Here is a 24,312-nt window from a genome sequence, read left to right on the forward strand (position 1 = left end):
TTTACTCACAGTTTGAAACTGGATGGTCTCCTCTTTATTGGCCAGCTCTAATGCAAAGAAGGACTTGTTGTGGGACATGTTAGCAATATCATGCCACCTAAAGAACAAAAAAGAGAAAAAAACAATGTGAGTGCCACTAGGAGACAGAACATATGATTTTTCCTTCTAGAGTTTGAGGTATAAAGTTAATATTTGTTCATCGTTGTAGAAAGAACAGAGTTGTTTTAATCAGCTGGCATGCACCTTCTCGTTTAAGTGACAATAGCTGGTTGCAAGAAGTAAATGCAGAGATGAAGTGAAGGCAAAGAGTACTTAAGTACTCTATTTATCCTCATTTGCCAGATTAGTAGGCTCAAAGATCCCTATCTTAGTTGGTTACCAATACCTCCTTTATTCATTCAACAAATATATCTAAGGGTACCCAATATAGCAATGCCAGAGATTGTGTTAAGTCCCCGAGGATACTAAGATCAGTAAGGGACAGTGCTTCGCTCAAGAAGGACACAGTTGGAGGGTGGAGGTGAGAGAGAGAAGAGAGAGGCCAGCAAGTACCATTAAGTTTTGCAGATATACAAGGCAAAAGTGAGGCATGAAGGTGTAGGACGAATGCTCTGAAAAGCTTCAGGGTGAAGACGAAGTTCAAATGCTAGGAACACAAAGAGTGAACTATTCTGGATGGTTTCACCAGGATTCAAACTCCTATCTTATGTTTTCTAACTGTATTTGACCACGTTTAGATTTTATATATTAATATTTTCTTTTATTACACAACTATATAATTTTATGAAAGGAAAAAATGGGTCTGAAAGAAAAATGTTAAAATGGGTCTGAAAGAAAGATGTTACCCCTACTTCATCCTTCTCCATATTAGATTTTTTTATTTTAAATTTATTTAAATAAATAAAATTAATTTGTAATGATTCCATGTTTGTTGATTTTTTTTTAAAGATTTTATTTTTAAGTAATCTCGATACCCAACATGGGACTCCAACTTACAACCCGAGATTGACAGTCACATGTCTAGCAACTGAACCAGCCAGGTGCCACTCAATGTTTAATTGTTAAACCTAAAGGTTATTAGTATCATTATTGAAGAAGGCAATTTTAAAAATTCCTGTCCAGTGGAATGAAAGAAGCTGGCTGGACCTACAGTTTTCATGTGGCCCTTTGGCACCATTAGAGTCCTGCCCTTCTGGTGCAGTTCGGATCCTCTTCTGCCCCCTATTCCCCAACTCACATGTTGGGAAGACCTAAATGAGCAGCTTAGGGCCAAGAGAGCAACTGCCCGACCCAGGGCAATATGGTCTAGGAGTAGGTTTCCGCATCCCAAGCCAGGTACATTCTCCATGGTCATAATCGCCAAGGAAAATTCAGAGCCCCAAAGGCAGTAGTAAAACAAAAGAAATGAAAGAAGAAACGTCAGTTTACAGAAAAAATTCTTGAAAGGAAAAACCACTTCTCAAGAAGAAATAGGCTAGTTTTTAGAAGGCATGAATATTGGGGAATTAAGTTCCTTTTAATAAAAGAAACCATTTAACACAGTGGTTAAGAGCCCACTCTTCAAGTGGAGAATCAGAGTTCTTGGTTATGCCAGTTAGTAACTGCATGATCTTAAGCAAATCACTTTATTATTCTAAGTCTCAATTATCCTACATGGAATGATGGTAGTACCTCTGCTGAGAGTTGTAAAGATCACACAAGAAAATACAGAGAGCACGTAGCATAGTACCTGGCTCATGACAAGCACTCAGTAAATGGTAAACACAAAGGAACCAAGAACCAAAATTGGTATAATGTTTTATTGCTCTACAAAAACAATAAAAACTTTTAATTTTTCATCAAGAATAGAATCAAAGTAAATAGACTCTCAGTAAAATTGGAAATATTTCTATGAAATGACACTTTCGATTTTCTAGGGTATGGATTTTTTTTTTTTAAGATTTTATTTATTTATTCATGAGAGACATGCAGAGAGAGAGCAGAGACACAGGCAGAGGGAGAAGCGGGCTCCATGCAGGGAGCCCGACACGGGACTCAGATACTGGGTCTCCAGGATCATGCCCTGCGCTGAAGCCGGCGCTAAACCACTGAGCCACCCAGGCTGCCCGGGTATGGATTTTAAGGAATGAAAAGGCAGGGATTGAACAACATGGTTCAATTTGCGGTCTTTAAGATACAAATTGGAACACAGAAATTTAAACCACCTGAAATTTGATTCTTTGGGGTCAGCCACTATTAGCATATTGCTATAGATCCTCCTTTTTGTCTTTTTCACTATAAATGTTCTAAGATTTCCACAAATGACTAATATCCCATTTTTATAATCAGAAAAAAGAGAACATTATACAAATAACTGAACTTTGCTTAACAAGCAAGCAAGCAAGCAAGCAAGATTAATTTGCTTAGACGTTGGTATTTTAGGAATTTTGGTACATAAGAAGTCAGAGAAAGGCCCAGATTTTCCATAAACAGTCCTAGAAGCTAGAGTTGAAATTAAAAACTCACATCAAAACAAAGAACAGCCTCCAAATGGCAGGAAAAGGGTCACACACCTTCCAGCATTTCATAAGCAGGCCATGATGACAAGCAGTATTGTTTTCCACATACTTGGTTTGAAAGAAAGTGGCTTATGAAAGAATCACTGGAGTCAGGGGTTATTTGATTCTAGGAAAGATATCTTTCCATTTCCTAGTGAGACCTTGGGAGAGAGTTATGGGCAATATTACCAGTACAGGTTCTAGAAATTAGCACCAAGAGGAGCCACAGAAAGTGCACAGGAGGACGTAAGAGAAGTACCTAAATATCACAGGAGGCCTTCCATTCTTGTGTTTCACAAAGATCCCTTCAAGACATGCTCCAATGGATATGTCACTGCCTTGGCTATCCTGGAAGGAGAAAGCACAGAAAGAAGCACTCAGGCAGCATGTGCACGAGAGGCATGACCACCACACCCAGCTCCCTAGGCTCCTTTCCCAGAGAGAAGATGCTCAGAAGACCTACACTGGAGGGCAAAGTCTGAAAAGTATAAAAGGATCGCCTTGTCAATAGGAAAATAAGAAGAATCGGGCTCCTTAAGGAACTCGATTTAAGAGCATTTCAAAGAACAAACTGCCAAACAAGAATGTGTTTTACTGTGAAATTGTGACCACGGGACCTCAGCTTTCAAGTTTCCAGACTTTCTGTGTATCTCCCACCTCTGCACGGCAGGGTGTCCCTGGGCCTCCCCGCTGTCCTCTCAGAGCTCCTGAGATTAATCTGGAGACCCCCTGGCCTTCGTGCCAGGCTCACCTTGGCGGGGTAGCTCTCTTCTCCATAGCCATCCATCCTCTCTACCTCCTGCATGTACAGCATTTCGGCATCGGGAGCGGTGAGCCTTCTGCAACCCAAAAGATGTGAGATTGATTGCAAAACCAAAAATGGAAAAAATAAAAAAAGGCTATTCTTAAAAGCTACATACCAATTTGGCATGAGGTATTTACAAACATCTGAAGTGTTTAAGCAGCTGAAATTCATTTTACCAATCTATCAACATCAACCGAAAGCCAACTATGCACACAGCATTGAGCTGAAAGCTTACAGTTAATTATAAAGATCCTCTCCCTGTGCTTCAGGCAGGCGAGGGGCACATGGGGAATAAAACACCCTAAAAAACCTTCACTGAAAGCTGGAACTCTTTCTAAACCATTCAGTAAATGCTTATTATCTGAAATATCAGGCAATACTAAGCATTGTGTGCTAAATGCAAATGATTAGTGCAGGAAATAAGGGTTAGAAGACTGTAAATTACAAGGATAGGTAGGAAGGCCAAGCGGGTAAAGAAGGTCCTCAACTGCATGGAGACTCACCTCCCCAGCCTCATCCTCTGCTGCTCCCCCACACCCAGAAGGCACCTCACACTGCAACCAAGTCATGATATTCCCTCATGCCTCTGGGCCTCTGCACATGCTCATTCCCTCTTCCTGGCACACCTGTCACTCCCTGTGCACCGATCAATCCTTAACATCCTTGAAGAGTCGGCCTATGTATCACTCCTTTGTCAGCTCCTGTGACTGCCCTGAGTCTAAGTCCGATGCCCCTGCTCTGTGAAGACCCACCACATTCTACGCACACCTCTCCCACTGCACTCATGTCACATTGTTAGATTAGAATTACTATCCCGATGGACTGTCCTGCCTATCCCTTACACTCCAAAGCAGGGAATGTATTCTTTGATGGCAGGTAATTGTTCTATTTATCTTTCTGCCATAGGATCTGGCCTCACACAGAATAATAGTATTAAACTATCTTTTGTTTTTTTCAAATATAAAACTATCTTTTTGAAAGATGCACAAATACTCATTTGTGCATGAAAGTAACAAAAAATAGGTGATGTGTGCCTGAGGGATGAATTATGCTGGTGAAAAATGAAGGGTTCATTTGGGACGCAAAAAGTGAAGCAGGAAAGGCAGGATGTGACCAATTTGTGGGAAGTCTTTAATCCCAGGGCTAATGAACTTAGGCTGGTAGAAAGCCAGAGAAGACTCATGAACGCTTCATTTTTTTTTTTTTTTTTTTTTTAATTTTTTTATTTATTTATGATAGTCACAGAGAGAGAGAGAGAGAGGCAGAGACACAGGCAGAGGGAGAAGCAGGCTCCATGCACCGGGAGCCCGACGTGGGATTCGATCCCGGGTCTCCAGGATCGCGCCCTGGGCCAAAGGCAGGCGCCAAACCGCTGCGCCACCCAGGGATCCCTCATGAACGCTTCAGAAGAGGAAAGGAGATAAAAAGAAAAGTGATATTTTAGGAAGATTAATCTTTAGTGAGCAACTATATGGATTTGAGTAGGGAGAGACTGAAGGCCAAAGGTTTTTAATGGGGGGATAAACAATAGGATATAATCAGAGAGACTTGGGTTCAAATTCCATCTCTACCACATGTAATTATGGGCAAGTTATTTAGTCTTTTTTGAGCTTGGTTTTTCCAATGTGGAAGAGAATATCATTTACCTAAAAGAATGATTGTAAGAACATAATGATGTTTAAAGTACTTGGAACTGTGTGGGATTTGGTTTAGAGTAAGACCCAGCATTCTCTGGGGGAGGATTTTTCTTACAGACAACACATACAGATGCACTACCAAAGAAAGTCATTATGTACCCAGCGTCAGGGCAATAAGCACCACAGCTCTTGGTGCATTTCCCCAAAAGACAGAGATACAGCTTCCAAGGTATACAAGGGGAGAAAACCCCAGACATGCTGCACCATAAAAGGAAACAAGTCTCCCTAATCTTGCATCAACCCACACAAGACTAGGTCACCACCAAAGCCTTTAACATACGAGTGAAGAAGTGGCCCCCTTCGCTGACTGGCTACTTTCACTTTCCTCAGCTTCCTCATCGATTAGCATGGACACTAGGGGAGTCACTATGGGTAAGTGCTCAGAGAAGCTGGCGACCCAGAATCACAGTACCAGCGACTGAAGCGGTAAAGCGCCAAGTGTAACTGTGTCAATATATATTTCACAGTCAAACCAGCTTTGGTTCCCTATTATTTCCATTTCTTCTTTGTTAAGTGTTACCTGTATTTCTGATGCAGTAAGGCCACTTTTTGGGTTGCTTCTTCCAATACTTTTTCATCTTGTAACCACCCCTGAAAGAAAACACACAGCAGTAAGTAGGTAAACAAGCCAAGGAAATTTCCTAGGAAGAATCACTGCTACCGACTATTAGTGGCTCTTGTCAGTATTGGGCAATGAATTCAGACTAGTATCAGTATGGGGGTGATGTGTTTTTAAGTCTGTGATCATGATGTTGCTAAGGAATGAAGTGGCTTCTGCTCAGAAGACAAAACATCTTTCCTGCCTTCTCAGTTCATCCTGGAGGGAGTTTCAGTTGAGTTCTTTCAGGCTGGTATAACACCCACCAGCCAGTTGTGAGCCCAGCACAACATCCTGGCATTCCCTGGCTGGCTGTATAGACACTCAGAAGAGCATCTTACATACCACTTCCCTTTGTTGTTCCAATGCAGTTCTTCTGTCAATTAAACCAGTAGTGACTTTAAAAAGTAGACAGCAGTGTCTTCTCGCCACTACTTTTACACTGCTGCTGAGAAGCCAAACCCCTTCCCACATAACTGTGAGGTTTTGAGCCTTCGGCTAAAAGCCAAACCTCTGTGTGGTTCCTCAGAAGCTGGAAGTGAATCCCTCTCTTAGACTCACACCCAAACAAAAAACAAATCTCTCTGGCTGTAGCCCAGTGACTGCATACCCTTTGGTTTCTTTTCTTTTTTTTTAAGATTTTATTTATTTATTCATGACAGACACAGAGGGAGAGAGAGACAGATACAAGGGAGAGGGAGAAGCAGGCTCCATGCAGGGAGCCTGATGGGGGACTCGATCCCGGGTCTCCAGGATCACACCCCGGGCTGAAGGCGGCGCTAAACCGAGGCCACTGGGCCTGCCCCACCCTTTGGTTTCTGTGGGTTTACAAAGACCAGTGAGACTACAACAAGGGAAGCATTTACACTTGAGTTGTTTATAAGAGGCAACTGACTTTTTTTTAACACTATTCCAGCCTCGTAAGTCTACCACATGGACTTCATTTCAGGGATTATGAAGGATATGGAAATAAACTATTTATAAAAAGCCCAATGTCAAAAGAAGTTCTTACCACAGGAAACAAGGCAAATTTCTGAAGAAAGTCTTGGGACTCATACTGATCAAAGTCACCAAAATCAGCTGTACAAATGACAAATATTCATGTGAATTATATTTAATTTTCACAGGAAAACATGCACAATTAAATTCAATATGCAATATAGAGATGGTATGCTTAAGATTTATAAGTTAAACATGCCTTAGAGCTATGAAGTGTATATTTTAAAAAGTTTTTAAAAGAATATTAGATACGTTCATGTGTCTTGACTTGGAAAAATACCTACTAATAAAGAGAAAAAATAAGTTACAAACTATGTGTACTATGATCTCATTTCTATAATTAACAAAGAAAGACAAACTACTCTGTAATCATATGTGCTTACTTATGTACAGGAAGATGTCAGGAAGAAACCAAACTGTTCATAGCAGTGATCACCTCTAGGGAATGGAATCAGATCAACCTGAAGATGTTATACCAAGATGTACTTGTTTAGAAATTTTTCATTGTTTAAAAAAAAAGATAGTTCAGGAAAGCCAAAGATGACATTTAGGAAGATTCAAAGAACCTTGAAAAGGTACTTTGAAATGTGGTTCCATGTATATGGAGCATGTTTGTCTAGAAATTATGTATGTCTCCATGCCTACTAATATCTGAAGGAACTTTATTAATGATTCTTCTGATTAAGTCTCAGTTTCCAAGGTTAAACGTCAGTTATCATTTGAAATAATGCCCGATCAGAAGTCTTCCCAACACATATACATACCTATAAATATACACTGATTAGATGTGAAAAATAACAGAACCAAAGAATTCAAATATATTCGTGAAATGCAAAACTTAATTTACTATGATTGACACTGCTCTATAATTCAGGACAACTGCATAAGAAACCAAATAAATGATGTATGCTTAAAATATAAGTGAAACAATGACACCTGGGTGGCGTGGTCAGCTCTTGATTTTGGCTCAGATCATGATCTCAGGGTCCTGGGATAAAGCCCCACACTGCTCCATGCTAAGCAGAGAGTTTGCTTGAGGATTCTCTCCCCATCTCTCAGCCCCTCCCACCCCCTCCCAATAAATAAATAAATAAATAAATAAATAAATAAATAAATAAATAAATAATAAATAAAGTTTAAAGGAAAAAAATGTGTAAGTGAACATAACTTCATCGACCTCATTGTTTGGCTGATCTTTCTTCCTACAATATTAGCTACCTACAGATCAAGTCCTTGAACTAGAGAAATACACAGCATTATCAAATGCTTTGTGTACATGTGTGACTGTGTATGGGTTTTCTGTAGTTTTAGCCTGTGTGCTTTGTTGACATATGCTAACATGCTTAATCTTCCAGAAGTTTCTTATGTCATGGAAATAATCCAAAATCATTTTTTCCTACAAGAAAACTAATTTCACTAACATAAACACTACTAAAGGAAGTCAGTAACTTTAAGAACCCCTTGCTGTTTTTGTTCTAATACACACATTCTTTTTAAAAAATTTATCCATTTGAGAGAGAGAGCAAGGTAAGGAGAGAGCACAAACAGCAGGGAGGGGCTGAGGGAAAGGGAGAAGCAGACTTCCTGCTGAGCAAGGACCCAGATAGGAGCTCAATCTCCCAGGACTCCAGGATCATGACCTGAGCTGAAGGCAGACACTTAACCAACTGAGGCCCCCCAGGACCCCCAACACACATTTTTTTTTAAAAGATCTTTATTTTTTTAAGTAATGTCCACACCCAACATGGGGCTCGAACGTAAAGATGAAGTGTTGAAGTTCCACTGACTGAGCCAGCCAGGCACCCTTGCTGTAATACACATGTTAATCTGATATATGTATTACATTATCAATTGTCATTATTTACCTTGAACAGCTAAGCCTGCTAGCTGAATTGCTTGTTCTAATGTACAAGGAATGTTCCCTTCCAAGATATCTTTCTTCAGCTGCAGATAATACTGATACCTATAAAAAATGTCAATTTTAAAAAGTCAATATTAATATTACCTCCAATGGAGATGCAATGCATTTTACAGTACTTTGGTAGAGGAGCATAAACTAGTCAAAGACAACCTTAACCCCAGATGGTTTCAAAAAATGACAACGTCCTTGACCATATTTATGCTTACACACACACACACACACACACACACACACCAACGTAATCAATTTGTTGAACCCCTTATCCTTAACTGTAGTTATTTCAAAGCTACAATCACCTAGAAGACAACCCGTCACCTTTTAATGCCCTATAAGACAGTTTCTTAGTTTTGTTCTGTTTAGCTAGAGAAATACAGAATCCATGGCCAATCTCTACTTTAAAAACTCTAACTAGTAACCTGGTAATATAAGACTCTGGTAGAAGTTACTTACTCTGATGGAAGTTCCCTAGTCCTAGAAAGTAAAGCCAAGTGAAAATGCTTCCTGATATTTCAGACCAGGCTTATATTAGCAATTTTTTAATGAAATCTCCAAAAGGGTAGCTGCTATGATGCTTTCTTAATATTCTTTTAATATGGGTTTACTTCTGTTTACACTTTCAACATCCAAAGCATCAGTTACCAGCATAAGCTTTAGTCAAGCAGATCTAGTTAAATTCCAGCTCCCCAACGTAGCATTTTTTAAATGAACTTGGGCAAATCATAATCTGTGGCTTTAGATGATCACTAGTAAAAGAAGGTACAATCACCCCTTCAAAAGGTAAAACATGTGCTCGCTTCGGCAGCACATATACTAAAATTGGAACGATACAGAGAAGATTAGCATGGCCCCTGCGCAAGGATGACACACAAATTCGTGAAGCGTTCCATATTTTTAAGATTCAGATGATTTAAAAGTTTGTTTCTCATACTGTGCATCAAAATAAAAATTTGAACAATTAAAAACAAAAACAAAAAAAACAAAAGGTAAAACATATTAAGCCAGTCAGCACTGTTTCATCTGTATCCCTACTCCATTTTGACAAGGCTCTATAGTGAAGATCTATGCTGCCTTCCTTTCATTTATTCATTTAACTGGTAATGACTGGGGCCTACTAAGCACCAATCATTGTTCAGATGCTGGGGATACAACATTGAATGAGGATCCACCAACTCTCTGCAAAACAGTTTATAGAGCCATCTTGAATCCAGGGATCTCTTCCAGGTTTGGCCTTTGTAAAGAACAACTTATTCAGTTGGTATTTGAATTCCCCTCAGAGCCCACCCCTTTAATCATTTTATATGTTTCCTAACATCATCCTCTTTTATTTTAGCTCACTATGAGGCTTTCATTCTTTCTTACCAAAAAACCTGACCAAAACTCCATCCATTCAGATAAGAATTTAGTTCCAACTTAACCCCTTCCACCTGCTAGTAGCAGAACTGATAGATTTCCCTCAATTGACAAATAGAATGCTGGTAGCTCTGGGATCTTGTCAAAGAAGAAAACCTCACACCTTCTACTGGGCAGCTCCTTTCAGAAGCCTATTTAAAGAAGATTGTATTTAGAGAAGTCTATCTCTTGAACATGCCATCCACACACTCTACTCTAAATACTCTAGGTTCTTTCCTTAAGCCAAATCACTGGGAAAGCAATATACTTGGACCAAATTAACTTAGTCTTCCACAAAAATGTGTTTTTTTGCCTCGTGTTACAATTTTCTATTCTAAGAGTTGTTTCCTCCACAGTCACTCTAAATTGTTCCTTGCTGGCTCAATGTCTTTTACATAACATCCCACCTGAAAATTTCCTTTTACATGATACACCAAGAAAATCTGTCATGTTTGCAAGCTGACATGCTTTTTATCAGATAATCGATGATGGGACTCAGAATATCCCTTCTTTTGCCTCAACTGCCATGAAGCTCAGAGCTAAAATCCAGGCACATGTACACTGCTTCCCCTCTTGTTACCCTCTTAACCACCTGCTCCACAGTATACAGCAGCCACCCCATAAAGATGAGGTGCTGCAGCTGAGATTAAGCAATATGCTCAAATCCACAAAGGCAGGCTGAGCCGGAGTTTGAATCCAGGTCAGGATGACCTCACAGTGCATGTTTTTAACTGTCAAAATCTCCAGTTAAGAGGACTTTTCTAGTATTTTGTCCTATTTCTTTAGTTTTTTAAAATCCTAGAGTCCATATGAATATAAATGGTTGAGATCAAGGACTCAGGAGTCAGCCTGCTTGAGTTGAAATCCCAGTTCCACATCATACTGGCAGTATGACCCTAGGCAAGATATTTATCCTTTCTGTATCTTGGTATTCTCAACTACAAATGGAAAATAATACCTACTTTGTAGGATTTGTTATGAGGATTAAGGAATGATTGAGTATAAAGTGCTTGGAACTGTGCCTGACAAATACTAAAAGAGGGAAATGGTTGCTTTTATTATTATCTTTCATTATATTGTCCCTAATACTTTAATGGAAGCAAGCAGGATGTGAGTATATGTGTATGTATACATATGCATATATATGTACATACGTTTACATACATGTATGTGTGTATATATGTATATGTGTATGTATATATTTAAGTATCTACTTAAAAGGAAAAGATCAAGAAATTTTACTTAAAGGGTATTACCACTTTCTGTTAACACTTTTTGCTAAAACTATAACATGCTGATGAGACTAAGGATGGTTTACAAATATGTTTTTTCAGTGTTTGTTACAAAAAGAATAATTTTTAAAAATGCAGTAATAAAATGGAACATGTAAATTTTCATTCCTTACAAACAGTTCTGAATTCAAGAAACTGCACATCTTAATTCTAAATAACCATTCCAGGGCAGCCCGGGTGGCTCAGCGGTTTAGCACCGCCTTCAGCCCAGGGTGTGATCCTGGAGACCTGGGATCGAGTCCCACGTCAGGCTCCCTGCATGGAGCCTGCTTCTCCCTCTGCCTGTGTCTCTCATGAATAAATAAATAAAATCTTAAAAAAAAAAAAAAAACTAAATAGATTTTTAAAATCTAAATCTTATACCAATTTATCAATTTTCTAATATAAAATATTTTTACAAAGAAATATTACATTAAATAATTATAATAAATTAGGTTGCCTCATTTGGCCCAACAGAAATTTCAAATAATATATAAAGAGGTATACTCTTTTTCCTTCATTTATTTTTCTTAGGCTAGTATCAGAAGGCCACTGTGGAAGGATTGGCATTTTTATTTTTTAAGTTTTATTACGGAACTTTTGAAACATATAGAGAACAAGTCCAGGAAACCCACATATCCATATCATGAAGCCTCAGTCATCAACTTGATCCATCCCATTTCCTTGACTCTCTCCCCTTTCCCACCCAACTGCTTTAGATCAAATCCCAGATATCGTATCACAGCACCTACAAATACTTTAGTGTATATCCCTATAAGGTCAGCTTAACACACACACAATTTTTAACACACCCAACAAAATGAGCAATAATTCCCTAATGTTACCCAATACCTGGTCCATGTACAATTTTTGTGATTGCCTCAACAATGTATTTTTTTGAAAATCTTTATTTATTTTTAAAGAGCTTACTCATTTATTTGAAAGAGAGAGAAAGAGAAAGAAAGCACGAGGGTGGGGAGGAGCAAAAGGAGAGGGAGAGGGAGAAGCAGACTTCTGACTCAGCAAGGATCCTAACACGGGGCTCAATCCCAGGACTCTGGGATCATGACACCTGAGCCAAAGGCAGACACATAACTAAGTAAGCCACCCAGGCACCCCTAAAGATTTTATTTTTAAATAATCTCTACACTCAACGTGGGGCTTAAACTCACAACCCCAAGATCAAGAGTCACATGCTCTACCGACTGAGCCAGTCAGGCATCCTTCAAAAATGTATCTTTACAGTTTTTTGGGTTTTCTTTTAATCAGGATCTAGGGGCACCTGGATGGCTCAGTCTCTTAAGCATCTGTCTCTGGTTCAGGTCATGATCTGAGGGTCCTGAGATTGAGCCCCACATCAGGGTTCCTGCTCAGTGGGGAGTCTACTTCTCCATCTCCCTACCACTCCCTCTGCTTGTGCTCTCTCCCTTTCTCTCTGTCAAATAAAATCTTATAAAAATAAATAAATAAATATCAGGATCTAAAGAATGTCCACAGATCACATTTGACTGACATTCATGTCTCAATTTTAAAAAGAAAAATTTATTTAAATGTTGTAAAATAAATAAATACATACATACATACATAAAATGTTATGATGAGCCACATAGAATTTCCTATATTCTGGATTTGTCTGATTGCACTCTAGTACGGTCACTTAACATGTCCATCTACTCTTCAATTTTTCCTGTGAACGGTTAGGTTTAGAGTAGTGTTGTCCAACAGAACTTTCTGCAGTGATAAAAAGGATGCCTATCTATGCTGTCGAATACAGTAGCCATCAGCCTCGTGTGGCTACTGATTACTTAAAATGTGACTAGTGTGACTGAGAAACTAAGAAAGGCCTCTTAAAGGAAGGTGACGGAGAGTAAAATCAGTTTTACCCTTTTGCTGCCTGGAATACGAATGTGATAGTCAGAACTTCTCCAGAATTTTTTGACGAGATTCCCTAGTGAATGGAAAGAACATGCTGAAGAGGGTAGAACAGTGAGAAAGAGTATGGGTCCCTGAAGACTTTGTGGGACAGTATAAGCTCTGCATAGCTGACCTCTGGACTTCCCTTAAGAAATGAAAGATAGGGATCCCTGGGTGGCGCAGCGGTTTGGCGCCTGCCTTTGGCCCAGGGCGCGATCCTGGAGACCCGGGATCGAATCCCATGTCGGGCTCCCGGTGCATGGAGCCTGCTTCTCCCTCTGCCTGTGTCTCTGCCTCTCTCTCTCTCTCTCTCTCTCTCTGTGTGACTATCATAAATAAATTAAAAAAAAAAAAAAAAAAGAAATGAAAGATATTCAGGGTTCTGTGTTACATGTAGCCAAACTTAATCCCTACTGGTACAACTGCTCTGTCGGGTTCTCTTTTTTTTTTTTAAAGATTTATTTATTTATTATTTATGATAGACAGACAGAGAGAGAGAGAGAAAGAGAGAGAGGCAGAGACACAGGAGGAGGGAGAAGCAGGCTCCATGCCAGGGGCCTGACGCGGGACTCAATCCCGGGACTCCAGGATCGCGCCCTGGGCCAAAGGCAGGCGCCAAACTGCTGAGCCATTCAGGGATCCCCCTCTGTCGGGTTCTCTTTATCTAATCAACGTGCAACCCTACTGACTGCATCTACCAGGCCCCTTCTCCCTCAGTCCTTCCTATGGCTAATGCCTTTGTTCAGGTCCACGTTCTAGACTAATGTCTACATTATGGCCTATCCATCCCGAACTGGTCTCTTAACCAGATAGTCTTGCCACCCCTAAGCTGCCTTCCATGATGGCTGAAGTTGGTAAAATACAAATGTCATCTATCCATTCCTTTAAAATTCGAAAATGTCTTTCCCCAAGAAGTCATTATACCATGATTTTATGACTAGGACATTCCTATTTTTCAAATCTCCTCTCCTTTCTGTAGGGAATACCTGAAATTTTCTGAAAACATCAGTGACATTCAATCCCTCTCCTGCACAAGCTATTCCCTCTAACTAGAAAATTCTTTCTAGGGGCTTCCTGGGTGGCTCAGCAGTTTAGCACCTGCCTTCGACCCAGGGTGTGATCCTGGAATCTTGGGATTAAGTCCCACATCAGGCTCCCTGCGTGGAGCCTGCTTCTCCCTGTCTCTCTCTCATGAATATATAAAATCTTAAAAGAAAAAAAAGAAGAAAAGAAAAAAAGAAAAGAAAAGAAAAGAAAAGAAAATTCTTTCTAAAATCTAAGTGAAAATTCAACTTTTTTACCTTCCCTGTTCTAGTTCCCCCACGCCCCACCCCTAGGAATCTAGTGTGTTAACTTAAGCATTTATCATCATAATATACTGTAATTGTTTATTTACATAGCCTTTCAGTTCCCCCAGATTCTGAGTAACTCCTCTAGGGTAGGATTAAAGCCTATTCATTTGTAGATTCATCTCCCACAGTAACCAATATAGTTCTTATGTGGTAGCATTATACCTTCAGTGAATGTTTAAATAAGTGAGTTAGTCATGTTGCTATTCTTCCTTCTGGGTTCTACTTGTCAGTTTTAAGATCAGTTTTATCGTAGATCAGTTTTACAGTCGGTGCCTATTTACCCTACTACCTGATTCTCGCATCTTTGGTTTTCTATCTTCTTCCAAGAGTTAACTGGCAAACTCAGTACTCAAAAAGAACATTACACAAACACAGGGCACTACCAGGTTCTTACTATCTCCAGGGCACTGTGTAAGATACTGTGCAAAAGGTAAAGCTAAAGAAAACATAGGTTTAAAATCCAAGAAAAAGATAAGATATGTACACAAAATAACTATCATGAAAGGTTGTAACACCTTCCATCTTAACACAAGTACAAGCAAACTGTAGGCTGGTCTGGGTAAGGCAAAGCTCATTCCAGCCCAGGGATCACACACACTGTGTGGAGGAGGTGCCTTCTGAACTTACATTCAGAAGATGAATAGGATTCCAGGACCTAAGAAAGCTCTAGGACCCAAAGATGAAAAGGCCTGCGGCACATTCAGGGCGCTGGAAGTAGTCCAGCTTGGCTGAAAAGTAATGTTAAATAGGATTCAAAAGATAAGGTAGTGGTGGATTTGGGAGAACTTGAAAGGCAGACTCACCCACGGATTCAGATTTTATTCCTTACTTTATTCCTTGTTTTTCATTTTGTCTTCAAGGGGAAAAAAATACCCTCATTTAGTTCCTCTACCCTGCTACTTAATAAGATCTTCCCTTTCCTCTAAGTGCACTTACTGGCCCCCTCTTCTATCCTAAACGCACTCACCTTCCCAACTATCTACAGGACATAGATCCCTAAGAACCCTTCTGCACGGTTCACCGATATAGGAATACAGACCCTGCGCCTTTTTAAAATCTCCTCTCTCCTTTTGGTGTTACAAAGGTCAGAAACAAACCAACAAAAATTGTGAAGAAGACATAACTACAAGAGGAGTTCACAGTCAGGAGAAAAACATCATCTTCACCTGTCATCACTCTTTCGTGCCTAGTGAAACCGTAACTCAGGCAACATGCAGGAAAATACTATGATGAGCCACGAGCCAGAACCTCCAGGTGATAATGTGGCTAAATTTGTGTGCAGGAGCCTCCTGACTTTAACCTCCAAGTTGCTTTCTTAGCCTTGTAAGATTATTTCCTAAACAACAAAGGGCATGTGATTTCTTACCTGGTAATCTCCTGTTGCAGTTGGGACACTGAAGGCACATAAAACACCACTCCAAAATAGACAGTAGGTTCCGAGGCATATTTATCCAGCTGCTTCTTGAGAGGTTTCTCCAAATCCACCCACCGGCGCTGATTTTGCTTGTTGTGGTACCAGAGACTGAAATAAGTGATCTAGAAAGAAGGAAAGTCACTGAAAGAGGCAGAAATGTATAAGGGGGTGTCTGGCCTTCTAATTGCTCTGACCCACGACCTGGGACCACGTGACAGCAGCCTCTTACTGCTTCTCTTCTCAAAAAGCAATAACAAAACCTGAAGGAAAGAACAGAGGCAAGACCTCTCTCTATATACATAGATCTAGGTACTCACATGCAGGAAAAAGAGGCAACAAAGCAACTACTCTTGCAGACTGTTTCTTGAATGCTGCACAGAAAAATGCATTCACAGCCTCAACATCAGAATGTATCAGGTGTTGTTATACCACTTTACAGAGTTTTTAACAACAACAAAAAAAAACCATCTACTGAACAAATGTTTAGTTTTAAAATTATCAAAATACTAAATTTATAATTGATATTTTTAAAAGTATAATTGGGGTTATACTTAAAATACTAATTAGATGGTGTTAATACAACTTTTCACTACTCTTGAATTCGGCTTCTATAAATAATTTCATGTAAATATTGTAAATTCCAGAAATACAGGTGCAACTGCAACTCTTCTTTGCCCCCAAAAGTTTATTAGATACAACTTTTTTTTTTAAGATTTATTTATTTCTATTTATTCATGATAGACATGGGGGGGGAGGCAGAGACACAGGAGGAGGGAGAAGCAGGCTCCATGCCAGGAGCCCGAGCCAGGAGCCCGACGAGGGACTCCAGGATCACGCCCTGGGCCAAAGGCAGGCGCTAAACCGCTGAGCCACCCAGGGATCCCCTAGATACAACTTTAATTGCAATCATAATACTATGGAGCATGGACATAAATTTTCACATACATACACATATACAAAAACCCACATATTAAGCAATAAGATAACTTAAGTTTATTTCTAGAAGGTTTAAAAAACTGCCCAGATATTAGCATTTAGATCTCACTTGCTGTGTAATGAAACCGTTCAGGTAAATCGATACTAGCTCTGGGCTTGGTCACCCTGAAAGGTTATTAATGCACTTAAGCACTGAAATGACAGTCTTGGGCCATTGCTAATATTTACCTCAAAATCAGTTTACAGATCAAGGCAACTGGAAAAATTCCTTGCTTTGTTCTAGACTCTAGAGTAACACTGCCGAAAAGAAATTTCTACGATGATGGAAATATTCTATCTCTGATATAGCAGCCATGGCTGCATGTGGCTATCAGGCACCTAGAATGTGGTTTAGTGTAGCCAAGGAACTAAATTTTTAATGTTATTTAATTTTAATTGACTTAAATTAAATAGCTGCAAGCATCTAGTGGCACTGTAATGGAAAATACAGCTTTAGCACAATAATAAAACGAGAAATAGTAATATCCAAGCTATTTCTTTAACTCGTAATCTTTATTCAAATAAAACATCAATTTTAATTTACAAGGAAAAAGAGTAATTATACAAACATGCCCTTGATATTCATTTTACCTTACAATTTTTTTACAAGGGAATAAATTCAACAAAAGTGAAGAATGTGTCCATTTCCCCTTTATAACCAAACAGAATGGTGCAGGAATTCAGTAAAATCTGTTGAAAGAATGAATATTCTCTTGCTTCTTCTTAGTGACGACCCAAGCCATCACATATGAACGAAATATTTGAACGTTTACTATATACCAATGCAGTACTCCTTTCCCAGGACTCCAGGATCACGACCTGAGCCAAAGGCAGATGCTCAACTGAGCCACCCAGGTGCCCCTCAAGTTCTATTCTCTGAAGTAGGTTAAGCTAGCCAAAACCAAGTTTATACATGGCTAAATGCCTCCAAAGAAATATTATATTTCTAAAATTGCTACTAGAAATATTTGCATACACATGGGTAACTAAAATCTCCTAACATCATAATGCTTAAATTCAATGCTTCCATAGAATTTCTACACATACATAATGAAATTACAACATCTGCGCAGCCCGGGTGGCTCAGCGGTTTAGCACCGCCTTCAGCCCAGGGCATGATTCTGGAGACCAGGAATCAAGTCCCACATTGGGCTCCCTGCACGGAGCCTGCTTCTCTTTCTGCCTATGTCTCTGCCTCTCTCTCTCTCTCTCTCTGTGTCTCATGAATAAATAAAAATCTTAAAAAAAAAAAAAAAAAAAAGAAATAACATCTGCATGAAATTTGATGCTATAATATAGTTTGTTTCTAAAATGGATAGGGAGAGTTTGAGCAAAAATGTTGTGATTAAATTCTCATCAGGCATAGAATTTTCTGTGCAAGTCCATTTTGGGGGCTTTGTCTCAGATAACAATCTTGAGCATCTGGATAATTAACTTTCCAAAATAACTTAAAATTCATCGAAAAAACAGTGTGTGTGTGTGGGGGTGGGGGATCAAAGAGGACAAGAGAATACTCTCTACCTCATCTATAGTCCAGCATTATTCTGATATCCCAAACAGACAAAAGACACCATCAGAAAACTATAGACTAATATCATATCTTTTATAGATATAGATGCAATAGTTACAGACTGAATCCAACAGCATATCAAAAGGGTCATACACCATGAGCAGGTGGGATTTATACCAGAAATGCAAGAGAGGTTCAATATACAAAAGAATCAATGTAGGGCAGCCCCGGTGGCGCAGCGGTTTGGCGCCGCCTGCAGCCTGGGGCGTGATCCTGGAGACCCTGGATCGAGTCCCGAGTCCCGCATCAGGCTCTCTGCATGGAGCCTGCTTCTCCCTCTGCCTGTGTCTCTGCCTCTCATTCTCTCTCTGTGTCTCTATAAATAAATAAACAAAATCTTAAAAAAAAAAAAAATCAATGTAACATATTGTTAATATGAAGAAAATACATAATCCTCTGAACTAACAGAAAAAACATTTGATAAAATTTAACACCCTTTTATGGGACGCCTGGGTGGCTTGGTGGTTGAGCGCTTGCCTTCAGCTCAGGGCATGATCCCGGAGTACCGGGATCGAGTTCTGCATCGGGCTCCCTGCGTGAAGCCTGCTTCTCCCTCTGCCTGTGTCTCTGCCTCTCTCTGTGTGTCTCTCATGAATAAATAAAATCTTAAAAAAAAAAAAAAAATTAACACCTTCTTTTGGTAAAAATACTCAGAAATCTAGTAATACAAAAGAACTTCATAACATCAGTGTGGAGGTTCCTCAAAGAGTTATAAATAGACCTGCCCTACGACCCAGCAATTGCACTGTTGGGGATTTACCCCAAAGATACAGATGCGATGAAACGCCGGGACACCTGCACCCCGATGTTTATAGCAGCAATGTCCACAATAGCCAAACTGTGGAAGGAGCCTCGGTGTCCAACGAAAGATGAATGGATAAAGAAGATGTGGTTTATGTATACAATGGAATATTACTCAGCTATTAGAAATGACAAATACCCACCATTTGCTTCAACGTGGATGGAACTGGAGGGTATTATGCTGAGTGAAGTAAGTCAATCGGAGAAGGACAAACATTATATGTTCTCGTTCATTTGGGGAATATAAATAATAGTGAAAGGGAATATAAGGGAAGGGAGAAGAAATGTGTGGGAAATATCAGAAAGGGAGACAGAACATAAAGACTCCTAACTCTGGGAAACGAACTAGGGGTGGTGGAAGGGGAGGAGGGCAGGGGGTGGGGGTGAATGGGTGACGGGCACTGAGGGGGGCACTTGATGGGATGAGCACTGGGTGTTATTCTGTATGTTGGCAAATGGAACACCAATAAAAAATAAATTTATTAAAAAGAAGAAAAAAAGAACTTCACAACATCAAAAGCATTTATAAAGAACCCACAGCGAACATCCTCAATAGTGAAAGACTGAAAGTTTTCCCCCTAAGATCAGGAACAAGACAAGTATGCCCATGTTCACCACTGTATTCAATACTGTACTGGAAATTCTAGCCAGAGCAATTAAGTAGGAAAATGAAATAAAGGCATCTGAATTGGAAAGGAAGAAGTAAAACTATCTCCATGCACATGAAACATGATCCATACATTTTTTTAAACTCCCCGAAAGACCCTCACAAAAAAAAAAAAAAGACTAGCACTAATAAACTCAGCAAAGTTGTAGGGTTCAAGATCAGCATGCACATATCAATACAGATTCTGCACACCAGGAATTGGAAATTTAAAAAGGAATTCAAAAAACAATTTCATATAAAATAGCATCCAAAAGAATTCAAAATCTAGAAATAAATTTAACCAGTGAGGTGAAAAAACTTGTATACTGAACATTACAAAACATGACTGAAAGAAAATTAGTATTTTTCTAAGTAGGCTCCATGTCCAACTTGGAGCTTCAACTTGTGACCCTAAGATCAAAAGTCACATGCTCTATTGACTAAGCCAGCCAAGTGCCTCTTCACTGTTGAAAAAAATTAAATGAGGGACGCCTCTGTGGTTCAGTGGTTGAGTGTCTGGCTTTGGCTCAGGGCATGATCCCGGAGTACCAGGATCAAGTCCAACATCAGGCTTCCTCCATGGAACCTGCTTCTCCCTCTGCCTATGTCTCTGCCTCTCTATGTCTTTCATGAATGAATAAAAAAAAATAAATGAAAAGACCTCCTGTGCTTATAAATTAGAACGCTTAATATTGTAAGATGGCAAAACTATCTAAAGTGATCTACAGATTCAAATGCTATCCCTATTCTTTTTTCAGAGAAAGATAATTCTTGAGTTTATATGGAATTACAAGGGGTCTTTTTTTTTTTTTTTTTAAGATACTATTTATTCAAGAGAGACACACAGAAAGAGGCAAAGAAATAGGCAGAGAGAGAAGCAGGCTCCATGCAGAAGCTTGATGTGGAACTCGATCCCATGACTTTGGGATCACACCCTGAGTCAAAGGCAGACATTCAACTGCTGAGCCACCCAGGTACCCAGGATGTGGAGAAAGGGGAACCCTCTTCCACTGCTGGTGGGAATGTGAACTGGTACAGCCACTCTGGAAAACTGTGTGGAGGTTCCTCAAAGAGTTAAAGATAGAACTGCCCTATGACCCAGCAATTGCATTGCTGGGGATTTACCCCAAAGATACAGATGCAGTGAAACAGCAGGACACCTGCACCCCAATGTTGATAGCAGCAATGTCCACAATAGCTAAACTGTGGAAGGAGCCTCGGTGTCCATCGAAAGACGAATGGATAAAGAAGATATGGTCTATATACGATGGAATATTACTCAGCCATTAGAAATGACAAATACCCACCATTTGCTTTGACGTGGATGGAACTGGAGGGTATTATGCTGAGTGAAATAAGTCATTTGGAGAAGGACAAACATTATATGGTCTCATTCATTTGGGGAATATAAAAAATAGTGAAAGGGATTATAGAGGAAAGGAGAGAAAATGAGTGGGAAATATCAGTGAGGGTGACAGAACATGAGAGACTCCTAACTCGGGGAGACGAACAAGGGGTAGTGGAAAGAGAGGTGGGTGGGGGTTTTGGGTGACTGGGTGATGGGCACTGAGGGGGGCACTTGACGGGATGAGCACTGGATGTTAATGCTATATGTTGGCAAACTGAACTACAACTAAAAAAGAAAAAAAGAAAAAAAGAGAAAAGGAAAAACAACAACAACAACAACAAAAAAAAAGGAAAAACAACAACAACAAAAAATAGTGAGGTACTAGTATAAGAGAGACACATAGATAAATGTTATAAAATTGAGCCCACAAATAAACCTGTGCATCTATGGTCAACTGATTTTCAGCAAGAGTGCCAAACCATTTGGTGGAGAAAGAACAGTCTCTCAACAAATGGTTCTAAGACAAGTGAAGATCAACATGCAAAAGAAAAGGGGTGCTTGGGTGGTTCAGTCAGTTGAATAGCCAACTCTTGATTTTGGCTTGGGTCACAGTCTTGGGGTGATGGGGTTGAGCTCCGCATCGGGCTCCATGCTGGAAATGGAGCCTACTTGGGATTCTCTACCTCTCTCTGTCCCTCTTCCACTCACATGCACGTTTTCTCTCTCAAAAAAAAAAACAAAAAAACAAAAAAGCAAAAGAATGAAGTTAGACCCTACTTCACAGAATATATAAAAATTAATCAAACCGAATCAACAACCTAAATATAAGAACTAAATCATAAAATTCTTTAGAACAGACATAAATCTTTATGACTTTGAATTTGGAAATGGATTTTTTTTTTAAGATTTTATTTATTTATTCATGAGAGACACAGAGACATAAGCAGAGGAAGAAGCAGGCTCCCTGCAGGGAGTGGGAACAGAACTTGATCCCTGGGCCTCAGGATCACGACCTGAGCCAAAGGCAGATGCTCAACCACTGAGCCACCCAGGTACCCATGGAAATGGATTCTTAGGGTCACCTGGGGGGCTCAGTTTAGCACTGCCTTCAGCCCAAGGTATGATTCTGGAGACCTGGGATCAAGTTCCAGGTCAGGCTCCCTGCATGGAGCCTGTTTCTCCCTCTGCCTGTGTGTCTGCCTCTCTCTGTGTCTGTCATGAATAAACAAAATCTTAAAAAAAAAAAAAAAAAAAAAAAGACTGGCATTAAAAATAGTTGTTTGCAGGGGACACTTGGGTAGTTCCGTCAGTTAGGCAGAGGAATCTTCTGATTTCAGCTCAAGTCACCATCTCAGGGTCCCAGGATTGAGCCCAGAGGCAGTCATTCCCCTCACCCCCACCACACCGACTCAACAGGGAGTCTACTTGAGGATTTTCTCTTTGCCACCCCCATCCCGGGCCCCCTGTTCCTGCTCCTTTTCTCTCCCCACCCCCAAATAAATAAATCTTTTTATTTTTTTAAGATTCTATTTATTTATTCATGAGAGACACTGAGAGAGAGCGAGAGAGGCAGAGACAAAGGCAGAGGGAGGAACAGGCTCCATGCAGGGAGCCGGAGGGGACTCGCAGAATCATGCCCCAGGCCGAAGGTGGCACTAAACCGCCAAGCCACCAGGGCTGCCCAATAAATCTTTTTAAAACCAGTTGTTTGAGCAACAGAATTAAGTCTTGGTTATTAGGCAAAGTTATGAAGATTGCTTCACCTCCCAAAAGTGATTACAAAAACAACTTATTGCATATACAAGTTCACAGTACTTTAGCCAATTTAATTGTGGTTTCATTATTTCACTTTTGAGTTCAACCACATTTTCCAAAACCAGGAAAAAGATTTCAACCTTTGGTACCTGTTTTAGTGCCTGCTGTTATTTAGATGTTCTCTAAGGGGCTATGCCTGCAATTCCTTTTTTTTTTTTTTTTTTAATTTATAAAAAACATGTTTTATATATAAAAAATAAGTTTGGAAACTGTCAATATATCTTGCACAATATTACTGTGTGGCTCAGTTTTTTTTTTATTCTTTTTATTGGAGTTCGATTTGCCAACATATAGCATTAACACCCAGTGCTCATCCCGTCAGGTGCCCCCCTCACTGCCTGCCACCCAGTCACCCCATCCTCCCGCCCACCTCCCTTTCCACTACCCCTTGTTCGTTTCCCAGAGTTAGGAGTCTCTCATGTTCTGTCACCCTCACTGATATTTCCCACTCATTTTCTCTCCTTTCCCTATTTTTTATACTCCCCAAATGAATGAGACCATATGTTTGTCCTTCTCTGACTGATTTACTTCACTCAGCATAATACCCTCCAGTTCCATCCACTTCAAAGCAAATGGTGGGTATTTGTCGTTTCTAACGGCTGAGTAATATTCCATTGTATACATAAACCACATCTTCTTTATCCATGTCTTTCGATGGACACAGAGGCTCCTTCCACAGTTTGGCTATTGTGGACATTGCTGCTAGAAACATTGGGGTGCAGGTGTCCTGCTGTTTCACTGCATCTGTATCTTTGGGATAAATCCCCAGCAGTGCAATTGCTGGGTTGTAGGGTAGCTCTATCTTTAACTCTTTGAGGAACCTCCACACAGTTTTCCAGAGTGGCTGCACCAGTTCACATTCCCACCAACAGTGCAAGAGGGTTCCCCTTTCTCCACATCCTCTCCAACATTTGTTGTTTCCTGTCTTGTTCATTTTCACCGTTCTCACTGGTGTGAGGTGGTATCTCATTGTGGTTTTGATTTATATTTCCCTGATGTATGCCTGCAATTCCAATAGCAGCCCCCAGCTCCTTGTAATGGCAAGAGTGCTGGCCTGCTGTCACGAGGCTCCGCCCCTCCCCTGCTCTGCCTGGGTCTGTTGCTTCACAGGGAAAAGAACCTGTAGCCTGCCTTCTTCAGAAAGTTGTGGTGAACTTTGTAAGTTATCACTATGCTCATAAGTTAAAAGCACTCTTGTTCGATTTGCTCTGAGTGCATTGACTTAGCAGTTAAGATCTCTCCAGGTGTGACTGAGAAAAC

General features: G+C 40.1%; 1 protein-coding gene and 1 non-coding gene across 3 annotated transcripts in view; one reads left to right on the top strand and one right to left on the bottom strand.

Moving 5' to 3' along the window:
• PTPN21 (protein tyrosine phosphatase non-receptor type 21) overlaps positions 1 to 24,312 on the bottom strand; it is an 80,327-nt gene that overhangs the window by 32,216 nt on the left and 23,799 nt on the right. For both annotated transcript variants that reach the window (XM_049113384.1, XM_025442438.3), the window contains 7 exons: positions 15,850 to 16,019; positions 8,502 to 8,599; positions 6,650 to 6,717; positions 5,560 to 5,630; positions 3,289 to 3,376; positions 2,797 to 2,885; positions 10 to 97 (listed from right to left, as the gene is read on the bottom strand). In XM_049113384.1, the coding sequence (XP_048969341.1) occupies positions 10 to 97; positions 2,797 to 2,885; positions 3,289 to 3,376; positions 5,560 to 5,630; positions 6,650 to 6,717; positions 8,502 to 8,599; positions 15,850 to 16,019 (672 nt within the window). The remainder of the gene's footprint in view (positions 1 to 9; positions 98 to 2,796; positions 2,886 to 3,288; positions 3,377 to 5,559; positions 5,631 to 6,649; positions 6,718 to 8,501; positions 8,600 to 15,849; positions 16,020 to 24,312) is intronic.
• On the top strand, positions 9,344 to 9,450 carry LOC112658242 (U6 spliceosomal RNA). Its single transcript, XR_003135620.1, has one exon. It is a non-coding gene; the product is annotated as a U6 spliceosomal RNA (small nuclear RNA).

This window comes from Canis lupus, chromosome 8, assembly GCF_003254725.2.
Source record: "Canis lupus dingo isolate Sandy chromosome 8, ASM325472v2, whole genome shotgun sequence".
NCBI classification, from domain to species: Eukaryota; Metazoa; Chordata; class Mammalia; order Carnivora; family Canidae; genus Canis; species Canis lupus.